The sequence below is a fragment of the Lactuca saligna genome, chromosome 6 (genome assembly GCF_052625555.1).
Source record: "Lactuca saligna cultivar CGN05327 chromosome 6, ASM5262555v1, whole genome shotgun sequence".
Taxonomy (NCBI): Eukaryota; Viridiplantae; Streptophyta; class Magnoliopsida; order Asterales; family Asteraceae; genus Lactuca; species Lactuca saligna.
This window is the reverse complement of record NC_136422.1, coordinates 171,451,128-171,478,796: the sequence shown is the minus strand read 5'-3', so window position 1 is coordinate 171,478,796 and position 27,669 is coordinate 171,451,128. Positions and strand designations below refer to the sequence as shown.

The 27,669-nt window shown below is 33.6% G+C and overlaps 2 protein-coding genes and 1 long non-coding RNA gene across 4 annotated transcripts; 2 read left to right on the top strand and 1 right to left on the bottom strand.

The window, feature by feature from the left end:
- Positions 1 to 11,546: 11,546 nt before the first annotated feature.
- Positions 11,547 to 12,962, top strand: LOC145002094 (uncharacterized). Its single transcript, XR_013661801.1, has 3 exons — positions 11,547 to 11,717; positions 11,807 to 12,027; positions 12,100 to 12,962. It is a non-coding gene; the product is annotated as an uncharacterized LOC145002094 (long non-coding RNA).
- Positions 12,963 to 13,271: 309 nt separating this feature from the next.
- On the bottom strand, positions 13,272 to 17,356 carry LOC144999943 (endo-1,4-beta-xylanase 1-like). Of its 2 annotated transcripts, none has more exons than XM_078959091.1 (7): positions 16,904 to 17,356; positions 16,267 to 16,629; positions 16,054 to 16,204; positions 15,629 to 15,975; positions 15,257 to 15,434; positions 14,630 to 15,166; positions 13,272 to 14,536 (listed from the first exon to the last, which is right to left on the bottom strand). In XM_078959091.1, the coding sequence occupies exons 2-7, from the start codon at positions 16,596 to 16,598 to the stop codon at positions 13,418 to 13,420; spliced, it is 2,664 nt and encodes an 887-aa protein (XP_078815217.1). In that variant the 5' UTR covers positions 16,599 to 16,629; positions 16,904 to 17,356; the 3' UTR covers positions 13,272 to 13,417. The 2 variants fall into 2 exon arrangements, with proteins under 2 accessions (XP_078815217.1, XP_078815216.1); XM_078959090.1 differs by having other exon boundaries at positions 16,267 to 16,616.
- Positions 17,357 to 25,748: 8,392 nt separating this feature from the next.
- Positions 25,749 to 26,857, top strand: LOC145001289 (uncharacterized). Its single transcript, XM_078960661.1, has 2 exons — positions 25,749 to 26,116; positions 26,339 to 26,857. The coding sequence occupies exons 1-2, from the start codon at positions 26,054 to 26,056 to the stop codon at positions 26,651 to 26,653; spliced, it is 378 nt and encodes a 125-aa protein (XP_078816787.1). The 5' UTR covers positions 25,749 to 26,053; the 3' UTR covers positions 26,654 to 26,857.
- Positions 26,858 to 27,669: the final 812 nt, after the last annotated feature.

The window sequence follows — 27,669 nt, the reverse complement described above, 5'->3', positions numbered from 1 at the left end:
TTTACGTAGATAGCAATTGTGTTATTTGCATTTTCAAAAGTCGTTAGTGGAGCGCGTGTGGTTAACCGGCACGCTAACATGGACTTGTGAGAAATGGCAAATGCCTACGCAATTGAGACTATGATTACGGCATCCCTTTTCATAGTTCTGAAAATTGTTTAGACACACATGTGAGCTATCTAAGAAAGGATGTATGAATCTAAATTTTAGAAGTCCATCAGATTTCTGAAAATATGTCAGAGCTAGTGGGAGCATAAGTGTTATGCTGATAATCATCATGTTAGTGGGAGCATGATTATTATGATTAGTATTGCAAGCTAGCAATGTTAATTATAGAAAACAAAGTTTCAATCCGTGAAGTTGCAGGGGTTGAAAAGTTGTTTTGCTATAATTAAGGGAGAGGAAATTATACTTCATTTCAATTCTAAAGCTTAGATTAAGATTTTAATCATCTTTAGTCAAGTATATATATGAATTTTGTGTTGGAATGGTTCAACTTGAAGAAATTCTATATATATTGCGTTTTCAAATTCGATTATGATTACGGCATCCCTCTTCATAGTTAAATTTTGAAAAACATGGCAAACAAAAATATTGTAGCAAAAGACTGGTCTAGTATCATGCCTTTATGTCAAACATCATGAATCGTATCCCATATGCTTCGGATATAGGATCGATTTCATGTGCTATAATATTCATCCTTTCTAAATTTTCCAAATGCTCAGGTCATTTAGAAGGGAAAAGTCTAGAACTGGATATGACTAAAGTGATTAAGCAATTGTCGAGGAAAATCTGAGGTTTTCCAAAGATTGGTTGCTCAAGGACATTTGGAAGTATAGTGTTAATTTTAGCAGGACCATATTGACATTTTCTGAAAAGAAGTAACTCTTGTTCGGAAGTGATATTCAAAATGGGACTATGGAAATGTCTCCATAGGTGGAAGTTATTCAATCTATGTAAGATTAGAAAACCTTAATGCAAGAAGGATGTTCAAAGCAATGTACTTTGAATATGAGACTTTCGTTCCATAGAAGTTGACCTTCTTTGGAATACTCTGTAATGACTAGTGACAAGGTTTTGGTGACTTTGTGAATAATCATTACAAGAGGAACATTGCATAAAAGTTTAAATTCTAATAGTTTTTTTTTTGGTAAATGATAGGAATTGGGGATTCTCACATTTACAATAAGGATTTGGGATTGTGAAATGAGTATCATTGGAATCATGTTCAATTGATCTACATCACAATGTAAGGATCATAGACAAACATAGTGTGCATACTTGGAGTATGGCATAACTATTGTTTAGAAAAACAAAGTGTACATGCTAGGAGCATTGGATAACTATTGTCGTATTCAAGTCTTAAGTTGATTATTTGAAATATTGAATAATGTGTAATCAATATGGTGATAAATAAAAGGTGGTTTTATTTATATTCAAAAGGGTTCTGAGACCATATTGGATTCGATTATTATTGTGTTTCACTTTGCATGTTTTGACTTCCAAAATAGCTAGGTTATTCTTTCCGAGTGACTAAGTTATTTAAACACTCCACAGTCGTTCATATGTTGGAAGTAGGTATGAATCAAGACTGTCATGAATCGGGTTTGTAGATGGCTAAATGGGTTTAGTCATGGCAATGGTTGCTACAACATTCATGAGTGCTCATAAGTTATGAGTATTGGAATAAACCCACGCTCACTTGTATCACTTCATGGAATTTATCTCGAGTGATCGTGAGACGGTAATATCATATAAATTTTCAAACCTAGAGATATGAGTTGTTACCTATGAGTTGGTTGTGCATTGATTGCACGTAAACGCATCGGTAACTTGATGTTATAAAACGTGCCTTTGTGTACAATTCAACAAGTAGTAGAACAAGTATATGAGTCGAAGTTTATCTGTTCCTTCTAGAAATAGAAGCGATATCTGGGCCCCTCGATGATTTTGTTGTGACCTATGTACCGGCCGGTCAGAACTGAATTGATGTGTTCGATTAAGTTCTTTGTCAAACAAATCGAAAATCGGGAAACAAACTGCTGGACAATAAGTACGACGTTGTTCCATGTATTTGTCCGGATGATATCATGAGAACAGAGGATTATATGATCCCTTATCTAATGGACAAGTCATTGACAAGATCAGAGTTCATCTACAAGGTCAGAGTTCGACAGAAGCTTTTGAGAGCTACGATTGCCAGTTGGTTCCTGAAGTCATACGCAATAAATAGTTTTAGAGTTATCCAAGTGGGAGACTGTTGGATTAATGTCTAAGTCCATAACTATAATTGGTAAGACTTGACCCGACTCGGCATGGTCCATTTGGGTTGCATACCATCATGCACTTGGATAGACTATAATGAGAGAAATAAGACACTTATGGTTATTAATATATTATAAGTTCTAGTATATTAATAATAAGAATAATAAGATTATTTAATTAGTATTGATCAAGAGTTAATCTAGGATTAATTAAGTGATCAAAAGAAGACTAATTAAATATATGGGTTGATTGTGTAAATCATCCATACTTATATAGTGGGCTAATGCTCCATGGATAATCAAGTTGGGCTAAAACCCATAGGATGGTCCATGGATGCTCCATGGTGTATTTGAACCCATGGATCCAAGGAAATGGAAAGCCATGACAATTAAGGATTTACCCTAATTGTAACACTATATAAAGATCTTATTCTTGACAAAAATCAGCCACTAAAATCACATTAGAAAGTGAAGAAAAGGGCTAGCCGATTTCATGAAGTGTAGAACTCTCTCAAGTTATTCTAAGTGTTTTGATGATTGTGATTCCATTTGAGGCTTCCACACTATTGGGGCTAGGCACTCAAGCTTCATGAAGACTTTCTACATCAAAGAGGTATGTATTCTATCTTGTTACACTCATTGTTTTGTATGCTAGATTAGGATAATACCTTGGATGTTCTTATTTGCATGTGTAATAGAGAAAACATAGATCCAAGGTATTTAGGGTTGCATGTACACTTAGGAGTGTTAGAATGCTCAAAAACCCAACAGAAGCAACGTTATAGATGAAGGAGCGTCATCCATAATGTGGAAGCACCACTCATTGTCTAGATATGCCATTCCGGAGTAAGAAGCGTCATTTTGAAGGTAGATGCACCACTTATGTTCCTTGATGAGTTGTATGATATGAAGTCCCCTATGATGCTCAAGATTGTTCAAGGAAGCTCATAAGTTGAAGATGCTCAAGTGATATTGCTTGATGTGCCACCATGATGGTTGATATGACATGGTGATCTTGATGTGCCACTCTTGCATCATGATATGCCACTATGGATCATGATGCTCCATCATGTGTGTTGTTGATGCTCATACTAGGGTGAATGTTCTAGAAGATGTTGCATGGCAGATTGTGATTGTTTGACACCTTTCATGGGCCTATGCGCCAATGGGTTTGACCTATTAGGGTTTTAGGTCTGATCCATCAAGTATAAATAGGTACATATTCCATGATTGAAATGTGCAGAAATATCAAGAGAGTAATCATTGTGATGTTGAGAGCACTCCTTTGGAGCATATAGTAAGCAAGATAGATTCTTTTGTTTTGAGAGCTCAAGTAAGGTGTAACATTTGTGTGTGATTGTAATTGTTCTTGGAAGTTAATAAAATACTCCTTTCTCTCTCTCTCTCTCTCTCTCTCTCTCTCTCTCTCTCTCTCTCTCTCTCCCGTGGATGTAGGTCACCTAGATCAAACCACGTTAAATATTGTGCTCACTTTATTTACATTTTCAAAAGTTTTATTTCCGCAAGTTCACCGAAGTTTGGTTTGATATTTTTCTGAAGTGTTTAACTTGTTTTGTTGTCACCCAACATTTTGTGTGTAAGAGAATGAATCTATGCGCTCTTATTGGGATAAACTTTTCCTAAATATTATGAAAGGGGACAACATTTTGTATGTTAGATTCTTGTTTTTTGTGATATGATTAAATCAAAATTTCAAAAGAATGATTTTGTTTTACCTTTTTATATTCATGATAGTGTCTCTTGTCAGTATAACACATGTAGTTTATATTTGCCAAACAAATTAAAAATTGCTAAATACACATATATACATATATTTAGTGTATTATTATATGTAGCATCGGGTATGGAGAAAGGATACATAGAATATGATTAGTTTGATTTTCATATATGTATATATATATATAGCTTAGGGAATATGTGGCTATTATGTACCTAATATTAGGTATAGAACCATCAAAAACTACATACTTTTAACAAAATGTAATCAAATCTCTCTACCATCTTTCTTCTATTCTCTATTAGACTAGATGATAGACTTTGTACACATTTTTATGGAGTTTTAAATATTTAATTTTGCACCACAAACTATGTATAAAAGTACATTATCAACTACCTCTAAATCTTCATATTTAAATTTAATATAGAAAACTATAGTGAAACATTGAAATTGTTCATAAAAACCCAAATAAACTTCTTCCCATAACAAATCAAAAAGAACCATCGAAGTATATATATGGTAGGTGTCAAAGAAAGTTATGAAGCCTACTAGAGGTCTAATATAAACAACTCATTCGAAATACGTAGATGTTGGAGATAAATTATGAAATAAGAAATAATATGAGCTCAAAAGCAATAGGAAGAAATTAACAATGAAATAAATTGTATTTTTTGATCAAAATTGAAGTCAATTTTGATGGTTCTATACCTAATATTACATACATGATAGCCACATATTCACTTTTCCCTATATATATATATATATCAATTACCTATACGTAAGACCCTTTTCTGTAAGATTAGGGTGTCTACGTCGGCTCCCGGTTTCCCATAGACCGCTCCTCATCCCTCCATCATTTGTTGGTAAGCTGTTTGCCTGCTTAAACTCTTCTCAGCCATACATCAGGCTGACATGACATTGGGATTACAGAAACGGCGTCGTTTGGCTGTGTATGAAAGCATCCTGCCTACTTGCTTCTGGTCAGCCTGATCTCATGAAGAGGAAGAAGACTTAGCAGTGGGTTTTTCTTCTTGATGGCGTTGTTTCCCCTGATGCCGATTGCCACTCTTGGATCTCCTTTTACCGCCACCTCCCCTTATTGCGTCCGAGTCATCCTCTTGACTTCCTCTTCACGTCGACTTCATTTGACTTCCTCTCTTGGCCGACTTCATCTTCATTCTGTATTTAAGGTGCATATAATTTGTGTAATTGATGTTTGTGTTTAATTGTTTTTTTTAGGATTTAAGATAATTTCAACCGGGTATCGGTCAAATTTCTTCATCGATTGCCAAGATCCCTAGGTCAGGTACTCGCATAATTTCTTCCCCAATTGGGTTCTAAATTGCTATACATGTCTTGCTTGCTTCCAGGTTTGTCGTCCGTTATACCAACTGGTAAGTTTCTTTCTATTAATTTAAGTTCCTTTCTACCCTTCAATATGTTATTGGTTTTCAATCCAAGTTGAATTGTTTAGGGTTCGTCATACCACTTGGTATGGTTGTAAACTGAAAATGGTTTTGTGTTACAGAACATCGGTTGCATTTCAGACTTTTGGTGGCGAGGTGAAGATATACTCCCCCTATCAAAATACATATTTTGGATTTCTTATTGAAGATGCTGTGGTGGGGGTTAGGGTTAGGACCGTAGATGAACAGGTTAACGACACACACAAAGGATTTTGCCAAATAAGACCAAATTTAGCTGATTGTCTGGTAAGTGAAAGAGGTTTTCTTTCCCACTTAGACCGAAAAAGAAAACAGGCTCCATTCTTTTTATTTTTCTCAGTCCTAGCATACAAGACGAAGAAGCTGAAGACTAATATTCATTTTTGAATAAACCAAATGTTTATTCGATTTGGTTTTTTATTGGGTTTTGGAGTCTGTTGTATCAAGTCAAACTAATTGAGGTATGAACGCCATTCTTCCCATGTTTTTCACTCTCAACTTAATTTTCACCCATATGGGTAATTATCGCCTTTTAGCAATTCATATACACTATTTGAAAATGAATACCTAAGTTGAGTATAGACCAACTCATACATGTATAACTTTGCTTGTAAAGTATTCAAGAATAATCAAAATCCAAGTGTCATTAAGGATGTTATCGAGGCTCACTATTGATCAATATGTAGTAAATTTTAAAAGCTATCAATTCTGTTTTGAATCTATGCAAGGACGTTGGAGTCGCCAATGATGGTTTATGGTTGTTCAAGAAATGAACTGACATCAAATGCTAACCGGATACAACAACTTATGATCTTGTGATTAAGTTGTTTACTGATAAGTGTAAGATGGATGAGGCCTTAATTGTTAATGGATGAGTTTCAATAATCTTCATTATGATATGGTATATTTGTTAAAATGGTTAAAAGGTTTTGCGGTTTAGGTAGGATAGAAGATACTTGCAGGCTGGTCAAGATTGTAAAATAAAGATGTTCCAGATGTTGCATATTCTACTTCTACGACCTGCACAGATGTTTGTTTTGAGAATGGTGAAACTTGGTTTTAATATAAACGTTCATATTTTCTGTGGTGTTGGGCTATCTTTTGACATGTGATCTCAAAGAGGCCTTCTAAGAGTTGGAAATAATGTGAGCCAGAGATTATTGTGGTTCAAATGAGGTAAACTTCCATGACATTGGTTCGTTGCCTATGTGAAATGTCTAAGCTACAGATCTTTGAGGACTTGAAGAACACCTTATCACATATTATACAAAGGTATTTATGTACCTCTTGATGATCTACCTGATCTGCCCCTGCCATAATTTTTGCCCATTTGAATGCCACAACAAGAATCTATGATTTTAAGTTATTCCTTTACTGTGATTATTTTATGTAATTATGATTCTTTTATTGGTTGTCCATGGAAAGTTTATTGTCAAATTGTAATCTTTTTAAAGCAGATTGAAGTTGGTTATCAAATAGACCATATAAAACACAAACAACGTTATCATATAGCAAAATCAACAATAGAACATAATTGAGCCAATGATTATACTCCACCCTTAGAACTAATTTGGCAAGCCATATTTTATAATATTAACAATTGACTTTTTTTTAACCTTATGTAGAATTGTTATTACTGGAGCCATAGCAAGTGTAAAAGAATTGTTTAAAGGGTACAATAATCTATCTAATTTTTTAGTTATGCACTTCCTTACATAAAGGCTGTGAAATGAATGTTAATGAAGCTGATGAGGCTCCACCAAAAAGAACCTTAGACTTTGTAGCTATAAGCTTTGTGAAAAAAATAAATGTTAAACTAATATTCTTATTTTTAAAATTACTATTTCTTTCTCATGCATTTTTTTAATTCTGTTATTTCAACCATTTGTAGTGAATTGAGATGTTCGATGGTAAAAAAAAATAGGTGGAAAAATAGATTATGTTTGATGTGAGACATTAAAGATTCATTATCCGTTTTCTTTTTTGTTTCACCTGCTTTAGAGCTCATGTAATTTTTTTTCCTCTTCCTCTTCTGCTCTATTTTCATTTTCATTCTGGTACATCCTATGTCAGACAAAATGATTAACTTCATTTTTATATTTTATAGATGTTGGCGATACATAATAAGGGTTAAGGTTTCCAAGAATTGGATAAATAAGATGGTGTTAACATGCTTGTTGCTGCTAATGCTCTAAAGGTAAGTTTTATCATGACCATAACCCATTGAAAAATAAATAAACCTTACATTGTATGTTACTTGACTATTCTTGTAACCTTTACTTTTCCTTGTGCTGATCTTGGTGAGCAATAGTACATTTTCCAAAGTACAATGCTATAAATAGAATACATAAAAATGCAAGTAGGGTGCTATAATAAGCACGTTGTGAAAATGCATTAACTCTCCGATGAGAAAGTAAACTCGCCATGGGATAAGTGGAGGAAAATTGGAAGAAATGTTTTTTTTTCAAAAATATTTTCTTTACCCAAAATAGCATCCAACTTGCATTTTTCTTTTTACTAATATAAGCAATTTGTATCTTGAAAAATAATGTCATAATTTGCAGTAGGATACAACAAAAGAGGAACTCAGGAGGCGGAATTGAAAGGTGGGAATGGAGTGTCGGACCATAATAAATGCTTTTAGGTTTTGTTTGTTCTTGCTAAAAGTATTGTTTTAGATTCGGTTGTTGATCTTGATCTGAATTGTGTAAATGTATGGATTTTTTTTCTATTTTCTTGTTTAGATTAGTAGCAAACCTTATAAAATTTTATATTTTTCTCATTAGGATATTACATTTGAAAATTCTACCATGTTAATAGTATTGTCTTCCCCCCCCCCCCCCCCCCCCCCCCCCGCCTAAAAATTATACAAAATTATAGTTTCTTATTAGGTTAGTTTTTACCCATAATTGCGTTTCTTACTTAACAGCAATGTACTTTTAACTTTTTTGCGAATAATAGCAACACACTTGGTGCTTTACCGAAGGAAATACCTAAATTACCCTTCGAGGGTCGTGCTTCGCACGGCCCTTCAAACGTAACTAGTATATATATATATATATATATATATATATATATATATATATATATATATATATATATATATATATATATATATATAAGCTTAGGTACCTAACCATATTATACTACATTGTTTTGCATTATATTTCCATTGCAATCGTCTAAGGTTTTTAAACTTCAACCCTTAACTTGATTTACTTCCAAGATTTTCAAACATTCACTATTATATTCCTCCTACACCATTTGATTTGCAACGGTAGTATATGAAGCCCACCAGGAGGTCTCCGATAGAAAGACGTCATTTGAAGGAAGATAATGGTGAAGGTCCAAAGATTTTGGAAGCAATCAAATTATGAGGTTGAATTTTAAGAACTTTGGGTGATTACAATGCATATATGATACAAAATTACGTAGTATGATGTGGTTAGGTACCTAAGCTTATATAAGGTTGTTAGGTATATTCACTTTACCCTATATATATATATATATATATATATATATATATATATATATATATATATATATATATATATATATATATATATATATATATAAACACTTCGTACTGTTTCAGAAATTAAAATAAGTCCAATTCAACGATTTGGGGCTTAGCCGTTAACTTAACTAAAGAATGGGCCAAAAGTTTTTCATAATTCGAGGTTTTAATATATATATTTACACATTTAAATTTTTTCTCTTATCAGTTTTACGATATTTTTATAATTTTAAAATACGAACAATAGTCGTTACATAATCTTTAGCTTTATGTTATTTTTTGTAATTTCAAATTCTGTAAGTAATTGGTGACTAAGTTATGTGGAAAATACGTGGAATTTTTATACTAACGAACCTTTTACATCGTATAAAACATAGACTTGCTCGTTTATAATATTGCTTTTTTGTTGTTTAGTAGTATGATTATCTTACTTCTACTTGCTAACAGAGTGAACTTTGCATATACAGAAGGGACGGAATCTTGAACAAAACTGGTGGCTATTAGTATGTTTGAATTCATTACTTAAATTGGACCTGCACATCAAAAATTAATGATTCTCTCAAATTCTTGTTAAAAAAATTATATATTCAAATTTACGTATTCAATGAATACGAAGTGAACTTTGGTTCATGAGTGTTCTTGATTTTTTTTTTTTTCTTTATTGCAAGGAATGGGAGTTCAACAGTTGACGATTTTTAAGTATGGGTCTCAAATTTGAAAGAAATCAATATGCTTGATTTTTCTTATCATATTCAAAATAATGCGTCCCTTTTACTTTTAATTCATAAAAGAGTTTTGTTATTCAATTCATAAAAGAATTATGACCCATCAAAAACTTGTTTACTCCCTTAGAACAAATGCCCATACAGGAAGGTATATTTTTAAAGTTTTAAAGGTAAAATGTTTTAATTTATCAACATATATAAATTAATTATTATGAGAATAAGAACTTGTTTATATGGTTATTTTCTTAATTTTTGTAGCTATTTTTAAATAGTTTTAAATGTTAGTTGTTCTTTCAAAATGTTTGAAGATAAGGTTGGTTGACGAGAATTAAGGTTTTGGTGCTTCACAAAAAGATATAATTCAAATTCAAGAATCCAGAACAAAGGACTAGAATTCAATATCATAAATTGTCATTCTCATTGAATGTATTCCCACTTATTTTTAAAGAAGTACTTACGATTTTTTAAGAATTACAGTATTAGAATAGATAATGTATTTTTTTTTTTAGAATTTTATAGTTCAAGCTACATATTTTTAAAGAATGCTATATGTTCATTATTTTCATGTAGCTGAACCGACTTCGCGTGTGTGTCTATATATATATATATATATATATATATATATATATATATATATATATATATATATATATATATATATATATATATATATATAAAAGAATTTATTCACTTTACTTATTTGTGTTTGTATTCACAAAGAATATTGGAAATTCAATGTAGTGTTTGTTCAACTGGTTTTGTCGATGCTGGAAAATAGAAGACTAAAAGCAAGGTATATTTTTAATAATGAAAGGCTAAAAAAAATAATATCTAACTTTTCAAGAATGATACAAGTATTAGAAATTGAGGCATGAAAAAATCATCAAAAAGCAAAGACATGGGCATGAGAAAACCATCAAAAAACACAAAGAAATATTCTTCAAGAATATATTATATATTATAATTTTTTGTATGTTATTCGGAAATGATAAAAGATTCCTAAAGAATGTAGAACAAAAGTTTGTGTATAATCTTTAAAATATTGTATATATTCTTGTATTAAGTTATAAAAATGGTTCTTATTATGTAATATATTGTTTTATATACGTGATGTATTATTTATGAATGTGACTTCTCAAAAAAATTATATTCTTTAAGACCGAAAGACTAAAAAAATGATTAAATAAAATTATATCCTTCAAGAATAAAATAATCAAAATATATGTTCAAGTGATAAATGAAGACCTATTATCAAAAAAATCTGATTTAATTTAAATATGTTAAATAAAATATGAGATTTGATTTATCTTTATTAATTAATTTTACTTTGTTGCCTAAAATATAGATAATTATAATTTCTCTCTCTCTCTCTCTCTCTCTCTCTCTCTCTATATATATATATATATATATATATATATATATATATATATATATTAAATATCATAATTGTCTTAATAATTAATAACTGTAATTATATACTACATGTTAGTTCATGTTAGTAACTTGTAATTCAAGATCACTTCCTTTCATTCTTTTTAATTGAATGGTTAGAATTTAGTTACACATTCACAACATACTTGTGATTTATATTTAATTATATATATATATATATATATATATATATATATATATATATATATATATATATATATATATGTGTGTGTGTGTGTGTGTGTGTGTGTCTGTCTGTCTGGGGGTTTAACATTTTGACTCTTATGAGTTGAATCATGAGTCAAAAATTACCTTTTCAAATCACGAGTTGACAACTATGCTAATAAGTGTATATTTAATGTAAATCCTTCGTTAAACCCTTTTAGTGAAAGATTTTGTAATGGAAACTACCATCGAAATAACTTTTTTTTTCTAATGTTGCATCCCTTAAAAAAATTAGGTAACCCTTGATTTTTTTCTACCTCTGCATCTAAACCTGTCTACTTTCCTTTGCAAAGACTGAAACCTCCCACCATCGTTAAGTTCAAATTGGCTTTGGTGTCTTTGTAGGGGTTACTCAAGCTTTATCCTCAAATGGTTTATGTGTTCTTCCTTTACCCTTCTATGTTTTTCTGTATCATTTTTTTATTCTACTAAAATGTTTGTGTTCGTATTGAATTATATAGGTTTCTTAGGAAGGATGTGATGGGAATGACCCTAAAAATTGGATTGTATAATCCTATAACGTGCTCAAGGAAAGTGTGGATACAATGTTTGTAGAAATATCCAAGAGAGGACAACATGTGAATATGAGCACTACAGAAGTTAACACGAGTTTTCACAAGTTTATCTCTATGAGATTGTTAAAGTTTTCTCCTTGATATTCCTTTGGTTACTCTATTTGCAGGTTTATCTAATGGAAATTATGTATATGCGTGAAGTTTTATCTAAGGTCTTGATACAATTATTTGTTTTGCAGCGTCTCATGGCATCATTAACCTCAGTAAGCTGAAAGCAAGCATCAGAAGAAGCTGAAGAGGAGGCTAAAAAGGAATCTGTTAAAACTTTTGTGCCTAGTGGTTCCAAGTGTCCATGGAAATCTAAAGAAGAAGAGTCATTTAAACTAGTGGGCCCTACACCAGAGCAAATTATAGCTATAAAAGGTATCCTTTCCTTGACTTTATATATTAAGTAGTTCTTTTCTGCATTACATACAGGGCATGTTCGGCGAAACCAGCTGGTAGCGGTTAGTGGGTAGCGGATAGCGTTTGATTTTGGAACGTTTGTTGAAAGCTACTCCATTTAGCTTTTGATTTTGAAGCATTTTGTTTAGGCTAAAAGCTAAACGCTTATGTCGCCGAACAAATTTTTTTTTTTACTAGCGTTTTCTTAAAAGTTAGAAGTTCACAAACGCTGCGTGCCGAACACGCCCACAAAAAAAACAGGTATATGTAGCTTGCCAGATCAAGTTTGTCCCCACCATTAAGTCCATTATATTAAAATAAAAAATAAATAAATAAATAAAACCTCCCATATTTCCCAATCTCTAATATTTAGCTACAACTAATTTATTTGATTGGAGTTATAGTTGTAGAAAGCAATTGGCATTAGCATCTTATTTGCAGGCTGCCATAGTTAACTCTCAAACTCTTGAAGTGGTAGCAAAGACTTGAAAAGGTTATGTTTTCCTTGATCTTAAATGGGTATGTGAAGGGTCTTCCAAATATTTGTGATTTTGTGTTTGAGTTTAAAATGTATTTCTAATTTGATGGGTGGAACATGCTTTAAAATATGGCCACGTTCCAGCATATCTTAATTTTGGGAATATGAGTAATGCCATGAATATCTTTGTCATTTACATATCAAATTAGAGGCATTTTATGTTGATTGGTGTGTAATTCTATTTTTAAAGTTGAACATCAAGTTAATGAGATTTCTTGACCTTTTCTAGGTTAAGTGGAACATCTTAATTTACCCTTCTATTTTTAAACTTTAAAGTTCACAAACTGCATTTTTCTATTTATTTCACTTTATGTGTGTTTTTTATTCTATCCATTTCAGTATTTCACTTAGACGTGAAAATCTCAGTAGTACTCTTAATTTTTATTAGTATGAAACGAATGTATAACATATAGTCCACATTGCACAGCATTTATGAACACAAATTTCAGATCTTCCAATCCCCCCAACACCTATAACCAAGTAGGTATTGCTTAGTTTATGCTTTTTCACAAATCTCGAAATTTCAGATACAGATACAGATATTTCTTTCTATTTCATTCAATTGACACAACTTATTACAATCCAATCGACACCACCACAACCTCCGAACCACTCTTCTCAACCACAAACGTCTTCACAATCTTTTCACAAATCCCAACAATCTCCACCTCATAAGTCCCTTCAAATCCCCGAAACCGAAATTCATTTTCCTCATCAATAAACCCATGAGCATGCGAAAGCCATTCCTTTTTAACCTCAATAAACCTCTTCCCAGCTTCATTAACCTCCCCTTCCGCATTAACCAAATGTGAATTGTCTCTACTCATAAACAACTCCCAAAACCCCCAAAACACAATCCCCTCAACACCCGGGTTCCCAAAAGCTTCCCACATCATAACCTCCAAATCATCCGCCCTCACGTGCTCATTTACAGACGAAACATCGAGCTCCGTGAACCAAATCGGGAGTCCGGTTAGCCCCAATTTGTCAAGATTCGAGCCCACAATCGAACCCACCGGAGAATCAATGTGCCCTTGAACTCCGATTCCACCAACTGGTGCACCGTGTTCTTGAAGGTCAAAGATTTGGTCAATGTATTTCTCGGGTGACGATCTCGTGTCACACCCGTCTTCAACATGGTAATCATTCACGAATAAAACGGATGACGGGTCGAGTTTATTTGCAATTTTGAACATATTCGGTCTAATTTCGTTCCCTAATCGGTCACGGTAAAAAGACCCGTGAAGCATCTCGTTGTTTACATCATAATGTTTAAATTTACCTTTGTATCGGTTTAAAAGTCCGGTTAAACGATTATTTACAGCTATTGCTAGGTCGCTTTTACTTAGATTTTTTACCCAATTTTGGACCGTGTCTTCTACCTCCCAAAAGATACAGTGCCCGCGAACGGGAATGTTGTTACGGTTACAAAATTCGAGAAGATCGTCCGCGTCTCGGTAGTTGAAATTGCCTTGTTGTGATTCGGTCCAATACCATTTAAGTTCGTTTCCAAACACGGCCCAATTGAAATGTTTTAGAAAAAACGAAACGAAATCTTCGTTGTCGATGTTTGATCTACTAATGCATGATCCGATTGGAAAACTATTTTGTATTTGTTTGATTATTACCATTTTTCCTTGCATATTGCTTTCATCCAAGTTTGAGAACTTCAGCGTGACATCTTGTTTACGAATCTGTAAACAAAATGTATTTCTGTTATCTGAACAGAAACATGATATGACAGAACAGGTTGTACTTGTACTTGTACTGTAAAGTAAACAGATTACCTTATCGGTTTGTTGCTTTAATTGTTTAAATCTTGCTTTGCGGTCAACGGGAAAGATTTGGAATCCGGCAAGCATAAAACTGATTCCGGGAGCGGGCCCTTGAACATAAACCATAATTTTTCCAAATTCCTTTTCGATCCGAAAAGAACCGCTTATTTCATGCCACCTGTCATCATTGACTTCAACTTGACCACCGTTGACCCACTGGCTATCCACACCAAGAGCCACGTTTACATTATGGGACCCACTCGACCCATGACCCAACCGAACCCAAGCCGATACTTGGTACGTGACAAAAAGCTTAATTTTGTCCGTAATCATTTGGGCGGGACCCATCCAGGTCTGGGTCCGATTGGTTGCATGAATACCGTGTCCACTTAACGGCTCATGTGGGCCCAGGGTGTCTCGAGCTGTTGGAGGGAGTACATGAGGGGACCCAGTTGTCACACCTAACGCACAGTTCCCCAGAGGAAACCAACCGTTTGTTCCTTCACGAAGATCGCTGTTTGTAATAATATTAACTCCATAATCTACATTCTGAAAAACCAAATAACAACATAAGTACATTGCTACTATAGCTAAAAACAAATAACATATTATGATATTATTAATATTTAATCAACCAACCTCGATATATGGTGGAGGTGAAGGGGGGTTTTTTTCAGCATGTTTAACCACCATACCGTTTAGGAGAATATCAACGCCAGGTGGCGGGCCTTCAAGATATACCACTACCTTTGACGCGAAACCATTTAAAAGAAACTTTCCTTCCAACTGCATCCATTCCTTGTCATTTGCTTGCGCACTTTCCAAAAAAAAAAAAACAAATATTAGTTTCTGCAAAAGTTGTCCTGGCCCCACAACAGTCTGTTAGGTGGCTGACATGACATAAAAGTACAGTAACCCAATCTACATTGGAATTACTTAAAACTCTCATACTGCAGCTGCTGAGACTTTAACAGATGAACTGTATATAAAAATAAAAGAGAGAAAACGAACGTGGCGATGCCGATGTATTGTTCACGGGAATCGGGGGTTTGGACCCATAAAGTAGCTCGAATGTCGGCACTTGTAACATTATTGCCAAAGATTCTAACTGTAGCAATAACACTATAAGCAAGCTTTCGTTTAACTCTTCCGCTAATATCTTGTTGAATTCCATTCCAATTTTGTGTGCGTTGTGTTGTCGATGCGAAAAACTTTCCAAATTTTGGGACGATTTTGCCCATGGAGTCATGTCGAGCAATCGTACACCCTCTTCCAGACCAATTATTAACACCATCTTCAAAGTTAGGGTTCAATATGATGTTTTCATCTTCAACAACATTACATCCTTCAACTATCCCCTGTAAAAATTACTTTATTTGTTGAAAATATATACGATTATAATTGTTAAAAGTGATTTAACAGAAGGGTGAATTTACATGAGAAGTAGCACAAGTGACCACCAAGGATTTTATGAGAATGTTGACTCCTGGGGCAGGCCCTTCTAAATATAACACAACTCGGTCAGCCTTCTCGGGCAGCACAAATGTCCCCTCTAACTTCTCCCACCTCTCTTTTGAAACAGAAGTCCTAAAAAAAAAAGGGTTATTCTTCTAACAGATATACAGTGGCCCACTAGATTAAGTATTTACCTTGTGATTTGCATATACTTTGTTTCTGATCCATGATATTCAAGTTTAAGGGTGGCGATGACATCAGCATGGGCATGGAGATGGAGATGTGGATGTTCAGCGGAAACTCCAACATGAGCGATTAGTGTGTAAGTTAAACCTGGTGAAATTCTGGTTGTAATGTCTTGTTCTAATCCTTGCCAAGTTTCTTTTCTGTTTGCAATTACTGCATAACGATTGGATTGTTTTTCAACCACAACGCCATCACAAGAGTTTGTGTACCATGAATGCAAGCCATTAGAGAAATCATGATTTTGAATGATGTTGGTAGACGTGACACTGCTGCTAGCCATGTTCCAGTCCTTCGATTTCTGTGAATTAAGTCTTTGTGGAATCAAATCACTTCGAAAATGAGGACATGCCCATAACAGATGGATTATGAGAAAGGGGTGGGGGAGAAAAGCCACGAAAAACCTCATCAACCAACAATGAAAGTAGGTGATGTCGATGAGGAATTAACACAAACACCTGGTGGGCGAAACTGATGGCTGATGGGTTCTTCATAGTTTTATTGTTTCAATCTCTTATAAAAATTAAGCGCATTTATTAAGAAACTGAAACGGCCTAATGTGAAATTTAAAATCAAAGAGAGGTTTACCTGCGATCTGTGGAGCTTTGTGTGATCTTTCAAGAGTGTGAGCCAACCTCCCGACTTCTTTCCCATTTATATGAGCAGGTAAAAGTGAACGTTACGAAAATACCCAACGACCAATGGAGTTCTAATTTCTTTAAGCGATTTACAAAAGTTTCCAGAAAGAAAAAAAAAAAGGGGGGGATTTGTGAATAGAATAGTTGATGGGGGGTTTCTTTGTCTTGCAGATTGGGTTATAGGGTTGAACGCTAGCTAAGATTAGTGCATGCTTGAATTGAAATAGAAGATTTGATTTCAAATAAGGTTCTTTGATCAGATTCAGGACTTGGTCTGAAAGCCAAACCATGGCTGATAGCGCGTTAACGAGTTGAATTTGAAGGATTCGGTGAACTATGGCTTTCCTTCTTTTTCTTTGAATTTTCTTATGTGGTGAAGTATAGTTTTTTAAATATTAAATTTAGGATGTTTTAGCATAAATGTTTTTTTTTTTTGTTCCATATCCTATCATATATATATTACAAATTAAATATATAATGGTTTATACTTTAGAAAGAAAAAAAATGGATGTTCGAATTTATGAAGTATCTTAGAAATGTTTTTTAACTAAACAAAAACATGCTACACATGTTTCATCAAATCGTAAAAGAAACACGCTTAAGAAATCCTCAAATTGTATGTCGCACATAACACAAGTTCGTTTAAGAAATACATAACATAACATAAACATTTTATGCTCCATATATCCAAAACCCAAATATTTTATGCCGAATTGTATGGCTTCCCAATGGTAATGGTAAGATACGATTTTTTCCAAAAATAAAAAAACTTTAAACTCCCATACTTTTAATACTTTTGCAGTTTTACTATAATTAGAAATTAACCCTCCAACATAGTGACATAGTCAGCAAAATATTTTCATGTAAAGGATGATAGCATGAGCAGGAAACATAGACAATCAACATGAAAAGTTGCATAATCGGACTGTTGAATATTAGCATGAGGATAGTCAGTTTGAAGTCATGTTGAAGGTCGATTAGCGTGCTTGTAGAATGTTAGATAAAGCCCATCTTGAAATTTTATCCAACAAGAACTGAATGTATAAACTATAAAATTATAATCAAATTTCAAGATTTATAAAAATGGATTTTCGAAATACACTATGCATAATCAGAATCTAAATAATTGCTATTATATCAAATTAAAAAGACGAGTCTCTGGGATACCTAAGACCAAAATTGAGGGTTTCTTCATATATCTCAATATCATCTTAACAACTACCAAAGGTGATTCTTTGGGGGCGTATTAGTGGAGTAATAAAAACTTAATTGGGAAAAAAGTTAAGTGGTGGGGTCTTAATAGGCGTGCGGATGAAGGATACTTATTGATCAGATGAAAATGGAAATAAAAGATATGGTTTTTTTTAATTCGATTGGTGAGGAGGTTTGGATTCTTTTGATGTTTATCAGTCGATACAAGATCAAGATGAAAGGCGGCATGGGTCTTGAACTTGAAGGGTTTTCTTATTGGTCTGAGGACGTTAGGAGGCAAGGGTATTTTGGGTATAAATCAAAAATTGGAGGTGTTCGGTTCTGGTTTATTCAAGTTGGAGGCATGTCTGATGTGAATAAGCTCAATTGGTTCTTAAGTAACTCCCCTTTAATTCGTGATTTTAATTCTTGGAGACAGGGGCAATTTGGTCCACACGCTGGAAATTTTTTATTTATTCAGATCTATATGGTTTAGTTCCTGGGATATGAATATCATTGAGGGAAGAAAGAAGGGTCGATTAGGGGCTGTGTGGCTGAAGAATCTTATGTATAGGAGTAATTGCACTTATTTTCTTGAGGGGCAATTATGGAATTTTTGGTGGTGGAGGAGTGCTAATTTTGTGAATGGAGGCTTCTCTTACTTTCATTGTAAAGAAATTGAAGGGTGTAAGGTTTTTTTCACTTTTACTGTCAAAAGTGATTTGCATCTCGGTTTTATCCTGAGTTTCATAAGATATTTTTCTTATGAAGTGGATTTTATGAATCTACAAATGGGTTTAATCCCCATTAATTGTTCGTTTCCTTCTAGGCAACAAGAAGTGTACATAAAAAGAATTAACGGTTGGTTTTTTATTTTTTTCCTTAAAAAAATTGGCTTTCATGTGTTTAGCCGGTTCAATCCTATTCATTTAGGATCCTTCACTTTTATGGGTGTTACTACTGGTTCGATCAGTAAGTGATGGGGTATTCACCCGGGAATATGCGGGCTTGAGTGCGTCGTTTTTAGACTGTACTACAATAATTTTGATATTTTTTGTTTTACAAAATATCACTTTTTATACGGTTCAAATCCGGAAATTCTAGTTGTTTGGCTTTCTTACTTTTTCCAAAAAAAGAAAATAAATTTCGATTCAATTCCAAGTAGTTTAGTTATGTGGTTTTACCGTTTTTTCCAAAAAAAAAAAGATGTCATGAATCTTTAGTTGTTTGGTTTTTCAACTTTTTCCATAAAAAGTTAATCGCAAGTAATTTAGTTGGATGGTTTTACCATTTTTTCCTAAAACTGTTGTGTTTTCCCGGTTCAAATCTGGAACTTATAGTTTGGTTTTCCAATTTTTTCTATAAAAAGTTGTGGTTTACCGGTTCAAATCCGGATCTTATAGTTTGGTTTTCCAACTTTTTTTGTAAAAAGTTTTTAAATCTTGGTTCAAACCCAAGTACTTTAGTTGGTTGGTTTCATGATTTTTTTCTGTAAAAATTCAAGGCTTGATTTGTTCTTGATGATTATTTGGATGGTGGATGAAGATAGTGACTTTTGGATGGCTAATTTGACGAATTTATTCATTTATAAATGGGTGCATGAAGATTGGATTGCTTTGAAGATTTTGAAGAATAAGGATTTGTGTGGGATGAAGACCGGATACATTGAAGATATTTTTGTTGATATTGAAATTAGGATTGTTCTTTTCAAACCTTGGTTTGTTGAGATTTTTGGCAAATGGAAAAATGATGATATAAAAGCTTACAGTGGTTTACTCTTTTTGGGCTATTTGAAGAATAAGAATAAAAGTATGAGGTGTATAGTGTTGGTTGCTAATTTGGATACTATTTTCGGTTGGAAGTGTTGCTACATGAGATTGAAGATGTTGATATTTTTTGAGGATAATAGTGATTTTTTGATTACTTGGATTGGGTTGAAGCTTGAGGATACCAAACTTAGAAGATGCATGAAGATTAGAAGACAAATGGATTGCTTGGTTCATTGGAAAGATAAAAACCATTCCGGCTTGTGGAGTTGGATAAAAATAATGTGTTGTTTATTTGTTTTTATTGTTTTTAAACCTAGTCTTTGGTTTTGGTACCTTCTTGATGTTTGGCTTTGTATCATTTTTGGGGTTTGTCCAAAAGTGATTTAAACTCCTGTATTTTCTTTTTATGTTATAAAATCTTTGCCAAGGTTGTGGCCTTTTTCCAAAAAAAGGTGATTCTTTGGGCTAGACAAGAAATTTTGTAAACAAGTTGGTGGCAAACATTATGTCAGCTCCACTAGCTTTTTTGGGCAAACATTATATCTCAATATCATCTTAACAACTACCAAAGGTGATTCTTTGGGCTAGAAAAGAAATTTTGTAAACAAGTTGGTAGCAAACATTATGTCCGTTCTACTAGCTTTTTGTGACATCTGGTTTTGAAACATAAAATCAGTGCTAGGAAGTAAAGCGGATAACAAGCAAAAACTAAAAGCACACAAGACACAATATTTACATGATTCGGTCAATGTGACCAACGTCTATGGGTAGGAGGGAAGTATTCTTTATTTCAAAGCTTTCAAATTATAACATTTGTTCCAAGTACGAATCAACTTTTTATGTATTAACTTTAATTTGGGTGGCCACGGCGTGGTGGAGCATCACCACGATGTGGTAGAATGTTTTAGACCACGGGATTTAAATGACCCATCACGATATGGCACATATTTTCAGTGAAAAATCTTAATTTCAGGCTTTGGACCCTATATAAAGAACATTAAGGCTAGGGTTTCGTGATCATTCAGCCTCCATCTCCCTCTCAAACTCAGAAACCCACACCATACAACTTGCTTTTAAGAAGATTGATTTTCAGAATCGAGGCTAGAAAGAAACATCTGAGAATACGAACAATATTAGGAGCATTCTCCTGATTCCAATCAGTCAAGAGGACCACATCATCAGCATATAGAAGATGGGAAATAGTAATTCCACCAATATTGATTCCCCTATAAGCACTAACTAGCTTAGCCCTAGTAAGTGCCACATGCAAACCCTCCATGGCCAACACAAAAAGAAAGGGAGATAGAGGATCCTCCTGTCTCAGACCTCTGAACATATGAAATTCCCAGGATGGAGAACCATTCACCAGGACTGAGACCATAGCAAAAGACAGCATCTCCAAAATCTAATTACACCACAAAGTACTAAAGCCCATAATTTGCATGATTTCAAGCAAATATTCTCATGATAACGAATCATAATCCTTTTCAAAATCCACTTTGAATATCATAAGCGGATTCTTAGAAGCTTTACTCCAAACTACAATTTCATTGAGAAGAAACGGACCATCCAAAATCTCTCAGCCTTTTATGAAAGTCGATTGCTCTACACTCACCAGACTATCAATAACCTCGGCCAATCTATTAGCAAGAAATCTACCAATAATCTTGTATTGGCAACCAATCAAACTAATAGGTCTATAATCTTTCACAACCTTCGGGTCTCTAATTTTTGGGATCATAGTGAAAAATGAAGCATTACATCCGTTTGGAATAGACGAATGTGTATGAAAACGAGACACCATATAAAAAATGTCACCCTGAAGAATATCCCAATACTGCTTTATAAAACCAAAATTGAACCCATCAGGACCTAGAGCTTTTGAAGATCCGAAGTCCCACACTGGCTTTTTTATTTCCTCTCGAGAAAACGGAGCATGAAGAAATTGGCTTTGAGCAGACGAAAGATGAGAAAAATGGGAATCCTAAGTTCGGGGTCGAGTACCCGCTTGCTTAGAAAAAAGAGTTTGAAAATGACAATGAAATTCCTCCTTAACCGTATTTGGATCATCAATCCAGCACCCGTCCTTCAAATCACCTCTAATAGCCATTTGTCTTCTCTTATTATTTATGACCCCATGAAAAAAACCCGAGTTTTCATCACCTTCAATGCCCCACTTGATTTTCACCTTTTGGGCTAACTCCAAATTTGTAACATGGTCTAACTCTGTGATCTTCCTAAGAATATTGACCCGTTGCTCCCGTAAAGGAGCATTCCCCTCGTCATCCATAAGGAGAGAATCTATAGATTCTAACATTGTTTGGAGCTCCATGTGTTTAGAGCCCATTTTAACACTAGTAGATGTGTTCCAAATACGAATATTTGCTTGAAGTAGTTGAAGCTTCTTCTTAAATTTAACCCAAGGATGTGAAACCCTGGTTAAATTCTGATCTTGGGACCACGCATTTCTGACAACATCATCAAACCCCTCCTAGTTGAACCACGAATAGAAGATACGGAAGGGTGTAGGCCCATAATCAACTCTATGCTCCAAAAGCAAAATAGGTCTATGGTCCGGAGTGTACTTCTCCAAAACCATACCTGTCAAATGGGGAAAAGCATCCAAGATACCATGAGAAGTTAAAAATCTATCCAACTTACTAAATTTTGAACCCTACTTGTCACTCCATGTAAACCGAGGACCACCAAGAGAAACGTCGAATAAACCCACCTGCTCAATAAAATTGTTGAATCTCCTGGCTGCATTAGAGTTAAACATAGTACCAAATCTTTCTGAATCATCCCGAACCTCATTAAAATCACCCATCAAAACACAATCACCTTGGAAAGAATTAATAAGTTGGGTAAAGTTATCCCAAAGAATTCGCTTGGAATCAGCCCCTTGCGGAGCACAAACCACAATAAACATAACCGGTAGACCCGAAGAAGACCATATTGCCTCTATAGCCGTAAAATAATCAGTGACATGTGAGGATTTGAAAGAGATGGAATCCAAATCCCAAATAGAAAGAATGCAACCCGAAGCTCCACAAGAATGAGAGAAAACGTAAGAAAAATAATTATTCCCCCAAAAAGATCGGGCCATACAAACATCAATAACTTCCATCTTCGTTTCTTGAATAGCCAAGAAATTAACCTTATGCTTAAGACACAACTTCCGAACCCATGTTCGTTTATTTTTACAACCCGCTCCTTGAATATTGATTGAGAGGTAGTTCATCTCAACACCATTTTATCGTCGGTCCCTTCAACAATTTCTTTTACTCGGTCATAACATCCCTCCAAGTTATATCCCATTGCCTTTCCCATCTCCATTGTTTTTTGGATCTCACTTAAGAAGGACCCTTTATTATATGAAGTATCCGAACAACCAGCAAAGCTATTACAATTTGAGAAACCTGGAGGGTGAGTTAAATTATCTTCTGAATCTACAATAACTGATAGCCTTCCAAAGCCTCCCGAAAATCCAATTGGAGTATCATTACATTTAGCATTCCTTTCCTGATTAGAATCATGGAACCTAGAGTCCATAACCGAGGCCAACGAAGGAGCTGAACCTGCTGTCGGGTTGCATTCCTTATCCAAAACACTTGCTGGAACTGAAACAGTGGCTATCGGGCCCTGTTTTGATTAGTGAACAACCCTCAAATTCTGAAGTTGAGCAGCACCATTTAAGTCTTCAACATTGTGCTGCTGATCAGTAGACCTGTCATGAGAAAAAAAAAATTGCTCCTTTATTTTTTCTTGAGAATTCCGAAATTGCCCCTCATTATAAATAGGAATTTTGCTACTTTCATTAGCCCGTAACTCTTCACAATTAACATTTGAATTGACTATTCATTTATTACTGTATTTAACGTAATTACTATATTAAAATATTGTCTGGAATTTAATAAAATAAAAAAACTCATAAAATGACATATGGAAAAAGAATTAATTCAAAATAACTAAAAAATGATATTTGACAAATTGAATGAGAGTGTGACAAGTGACAAAAAAAAACTTTCATTTATTAGAGAAGATATTACGTCTGTCAATCGTGTCGTGTTCGGGTTGGCGGATTAAAATATATCAACCCAAACACGACCCACTTAATTATACAGGTCACGGGTTGGCGGATTTGGAACATAAACTCATATATGACCCGTCAACCCACTTATTTATATGAGTTCACATGTTGGCGGTTTCGTGTGTCAAATTTGAATTCGTATGTCGGATTTCATAAATAAAATTGATAATTGAACATGAACAAATTCTTGATGCAAACATATTTGAATTTTAGAAACTTAAGTCTTAAACATCCAAATGAAAATTAAAAACATTCATGGAAACATGTTTAAACTAAAGAATTAATAAAAACATAGATAAATTCAATCGTAGGCATCGACGTTGGTCGATAGCAATTCAATCGTTCATGTCGCGGTTCTTCTGAGATACTGAGATTATTTAGGGCAAACGCCAAATGCGTTGCAATGCAAATCAGCAGATGGTTATCCACGGATCAAATGATCAATAATATTGGGTATCCTATCTTAGTATGAAGTATAAAATGTATAGAGTATAATATTTAATACATTTAAAATATATATAATTTTTTTAAATTAAAATACTAAACGGGTTGGCGGGCCTATAGCTTTTTTGAGAAACTCATATATAACATGTTTAATAAACGGATTGATAGGTTGACGGGTTGAAAAAGTCAACCCAAAACCGTTTATTTTGTATCGTGTTACAGATCGTATCGAGAATTATCAGGCCTACTTATGGGCCAACTAATCTATAAGTCACATCTAGCAATCTCTCTCTCTCTCTCTCTCTCTCTCTCTCTCTATATATATATATATATATATATATATATATATATATATATATATATACAAGTAGGATCATGCGAAAACATAAATATCTTGCGAAAACGCGAAAACAGATTTTATCTTATAAAAACCAAACACAAGTACTATAAAAATTAAATTTATTAGCAATAAATTAAATATAATAAATTTACATTTGATTGTGTTATGATAATATAGATTTAAAGACGGTTTTATCAACTATTTGTTTTTTCATATCCTTGACCACTTTTAAATTCATGTTTTATAATAAAAATGTCAAATATCATGCTTTGCTAATATGAAACAATTTCTTATGTATAATCGATTATAATCATGTAGTTCAAAGTTTGGATGGATTATTGTCCAAAATATAAAGTTGAGGTGACAAAATATCATAGTTTTTTCTTGTTTTCACGTTTTCGCAAATTATTTGCATTTTCGCATGAACCCTCCCCTATATATATATATATATATATATATATATATATATATATATATATATATATATATATATATATATATATATATATATATATATATATATATATATATATATATATATATAAGTGAGCCTATATATCTCAAGATCGCTAGTAGTTGGAAGGATCTAAGAGAAAGGCGAAAGTTTAGCCATCAACCAGCATCTTTTCTTAAGTTTTGTAATGTAGCGATTATATGTTCCTTTATTATATATTTAAATTTGTAATATAATCCGGTTCGAAAATCGAATTGTATCATAGCAAACTCAAGTCATGTTATCTCCCCGACTCACCCGTTGATGTTATTGAGTTGTTCAATTTATCTTTAACGAACTATGATCATAGATAACATAAAATCTATTAACAGTTCAAATATTGTAAATGTCTAATTGATTTTAGAAATTATCAAACAAATTTTTTTATTATACACTTTAGAAATGTTGTAGGGAAATGTCTAAATTGTCCTTGTGTTTTAGTACAACGTAGAAGTCGGGCGTCCCCCCCGCCACCACCTTCATTTATGAACAAATCACGATCAATTACAGTACGGTGGACCATGAATTAGTTGTGCTGCTGTCTTTTATTTACCTCCGCCGTACCTCCGTCGCTCCATGCCCATCCCATCCGCCGACAGTCCTGCTCCTCCTGCTCCTCACAAACACGCCACCTACACAATCCTATTCTTCTTTTTATTCTGGATCCTCATAGAAGCGCTGCAATGTCGTAATCGGAGAGTTTCCCCACGTACTTCATTACTTGTTGCTCTCCTTCCTCTCTGTTGTTTAATCATGGGCTATACCATTGGTTTATGGTGATTTCGCAATCGATTATCCTCTTTATCAGAATCCAGCATTTGCTTTCTGATTTCCAGGTATCATCATTCCATTTCCACCTCTGTTCATTTTCGATTTCAATACCTAACTTGTTGGTCTTGTCGGATTTTGAAGCATTCGAATATGCTTTACAACTTTTGTAATCATAAATTTGATTCATACCTGATTGATTGAAATTAAATACTGTTTCGATTACTAGATTGTCTACGAACTACGGATCATTCGTTATTCAAATTGTGATTCCTTTTGTTAATTTGTAGGCGGATCATATGTTGAAACAGTCGGCGAGTAGGAATCAAAGGGCAAAAGGATTCAAAGTGAAACATGCAGTTCAGATAAGTGTTTTGCTTCTGGTTTGCGTATGGTTAATTTACCAATTGAAGCAGACTTACATGAACAATAATCCAGCAATCCAAGTCTCGGTGATTGGGAGGAAAGGGTTGATTGATTCGCAAGTGAAAGAAGGGAATGACGAAGAACAAGATGTAGAAAAAGTAGATGAAGAAGAACCTGATCAGTTAGAAGATCTGATTGATGAAGACGATAAAGATGAAAGAATTGGCAAAGTTATTTGATAACAGCCAACAGGTATAGTGATGATCATTCATGTCAATTGTCAAATGTAGGAGAATGCTTTATAGTTTATACATAGTAACTATGGTGTATAATGTAAGTTGATATATATTCATGAAAGGAGAAGTCCCAATAAAAATTTCTAGTGTGTGAATATCAATGAATTGTCGAAAAGAAAGAATGAGAAATAATTTTATAAAAAAATAGTTACCATTATTTTGCTTTTGCGATAGTTTGAATGAACTTAACGCTCGATTACAATCACACATTTTTTTATTCGATTCCAACACAACATCATTCTTTATAATCCAAACAATTTCTCTTTTCATTAATCTCGAAGCTACCCAACTACATCTTAAAGAATTACCAAGTGTTAATGTTAGTTGAATACATAAATTAAGAATAATAAATAGTTTTGTATCATTTCGTTAGCGAATAACTACAACAAAAGTTATTATTTTAACAATCTGTTTAATATATTATGGCGATTCACACTTTAACCATTTTACTCCTCTAAACATAGTCAAAAATCAATAAATCCTTAGAAAAGTCATAATGTTATGAAAAAAAAAAATAACAAAAAATCCCAAAAAAATTTTGAATAAAAAATCCGAAAAACCAGCTAACTTATTCACTTTAACCATTTTAACATTTTCAGCAAATAACGTGACATAAGTTGAAACTAGCTCATTTGACTAACAATGTGTCTAACAAGAAGGTCATGAATTCTATCTCACACATATATTAAACCATCGTTCTAAAAATAAAAATAAAATAAAATAAAACTAAAAAAACAAAAACAAAATAAAACAAGTAATCTACTTATATGACGCACCTACGTGGACATTTTGTTGTCGACGTGGGATATCACATCAACCTATTGGAATCAAACTCATGACATTCCACTCATAACTCATGCCACATACCATTAGCCTACACACATCTTGTTGTCTACCTTTTTAAATCATTTTATTAATGTCTAAAATTAGAGGTGAAAAAAAGACCGATCCGAATCCGA

Bases quoted from the DNA above. Each gene is read 5' to 3' on its own strand.
- LOC145001289 (XM_078960661.1), top strand. From the start codon at position 26,054: ATGGTGATTTCGCAATCGATTATCCTCTTTATCAGAATCCAGCATTTG. The intron at 26,117-26,338 runs GTATCATCATTC...GTTAATTTGTAG, and splicing joins ATTTGCTTTCTGATTTCCAG to GCGGATCATATGTTGAAACA.
- LOC144999943 (XM_078959090.1), bottom strand. From the start codon at position 16,969: ATGGGAAAGAAGTCGGGAGGTTGGCTCACACTCTTGAAAGATCACACA. The intron at 15,167-15,256 runs GTTGGTTGATTA...TTGGTTTTTCAG, and splicing joins CACCTCCACCATATATCGAG to AATGTAGATTATGGAGTTAA. The intron at 14,537-14,629 runs GTAATCTGTTTA...TTTTGTTTACAG, and splicing joins TAAAGCAACAAACCGATAAG to ATTCGTAAACAAGATGTCAC.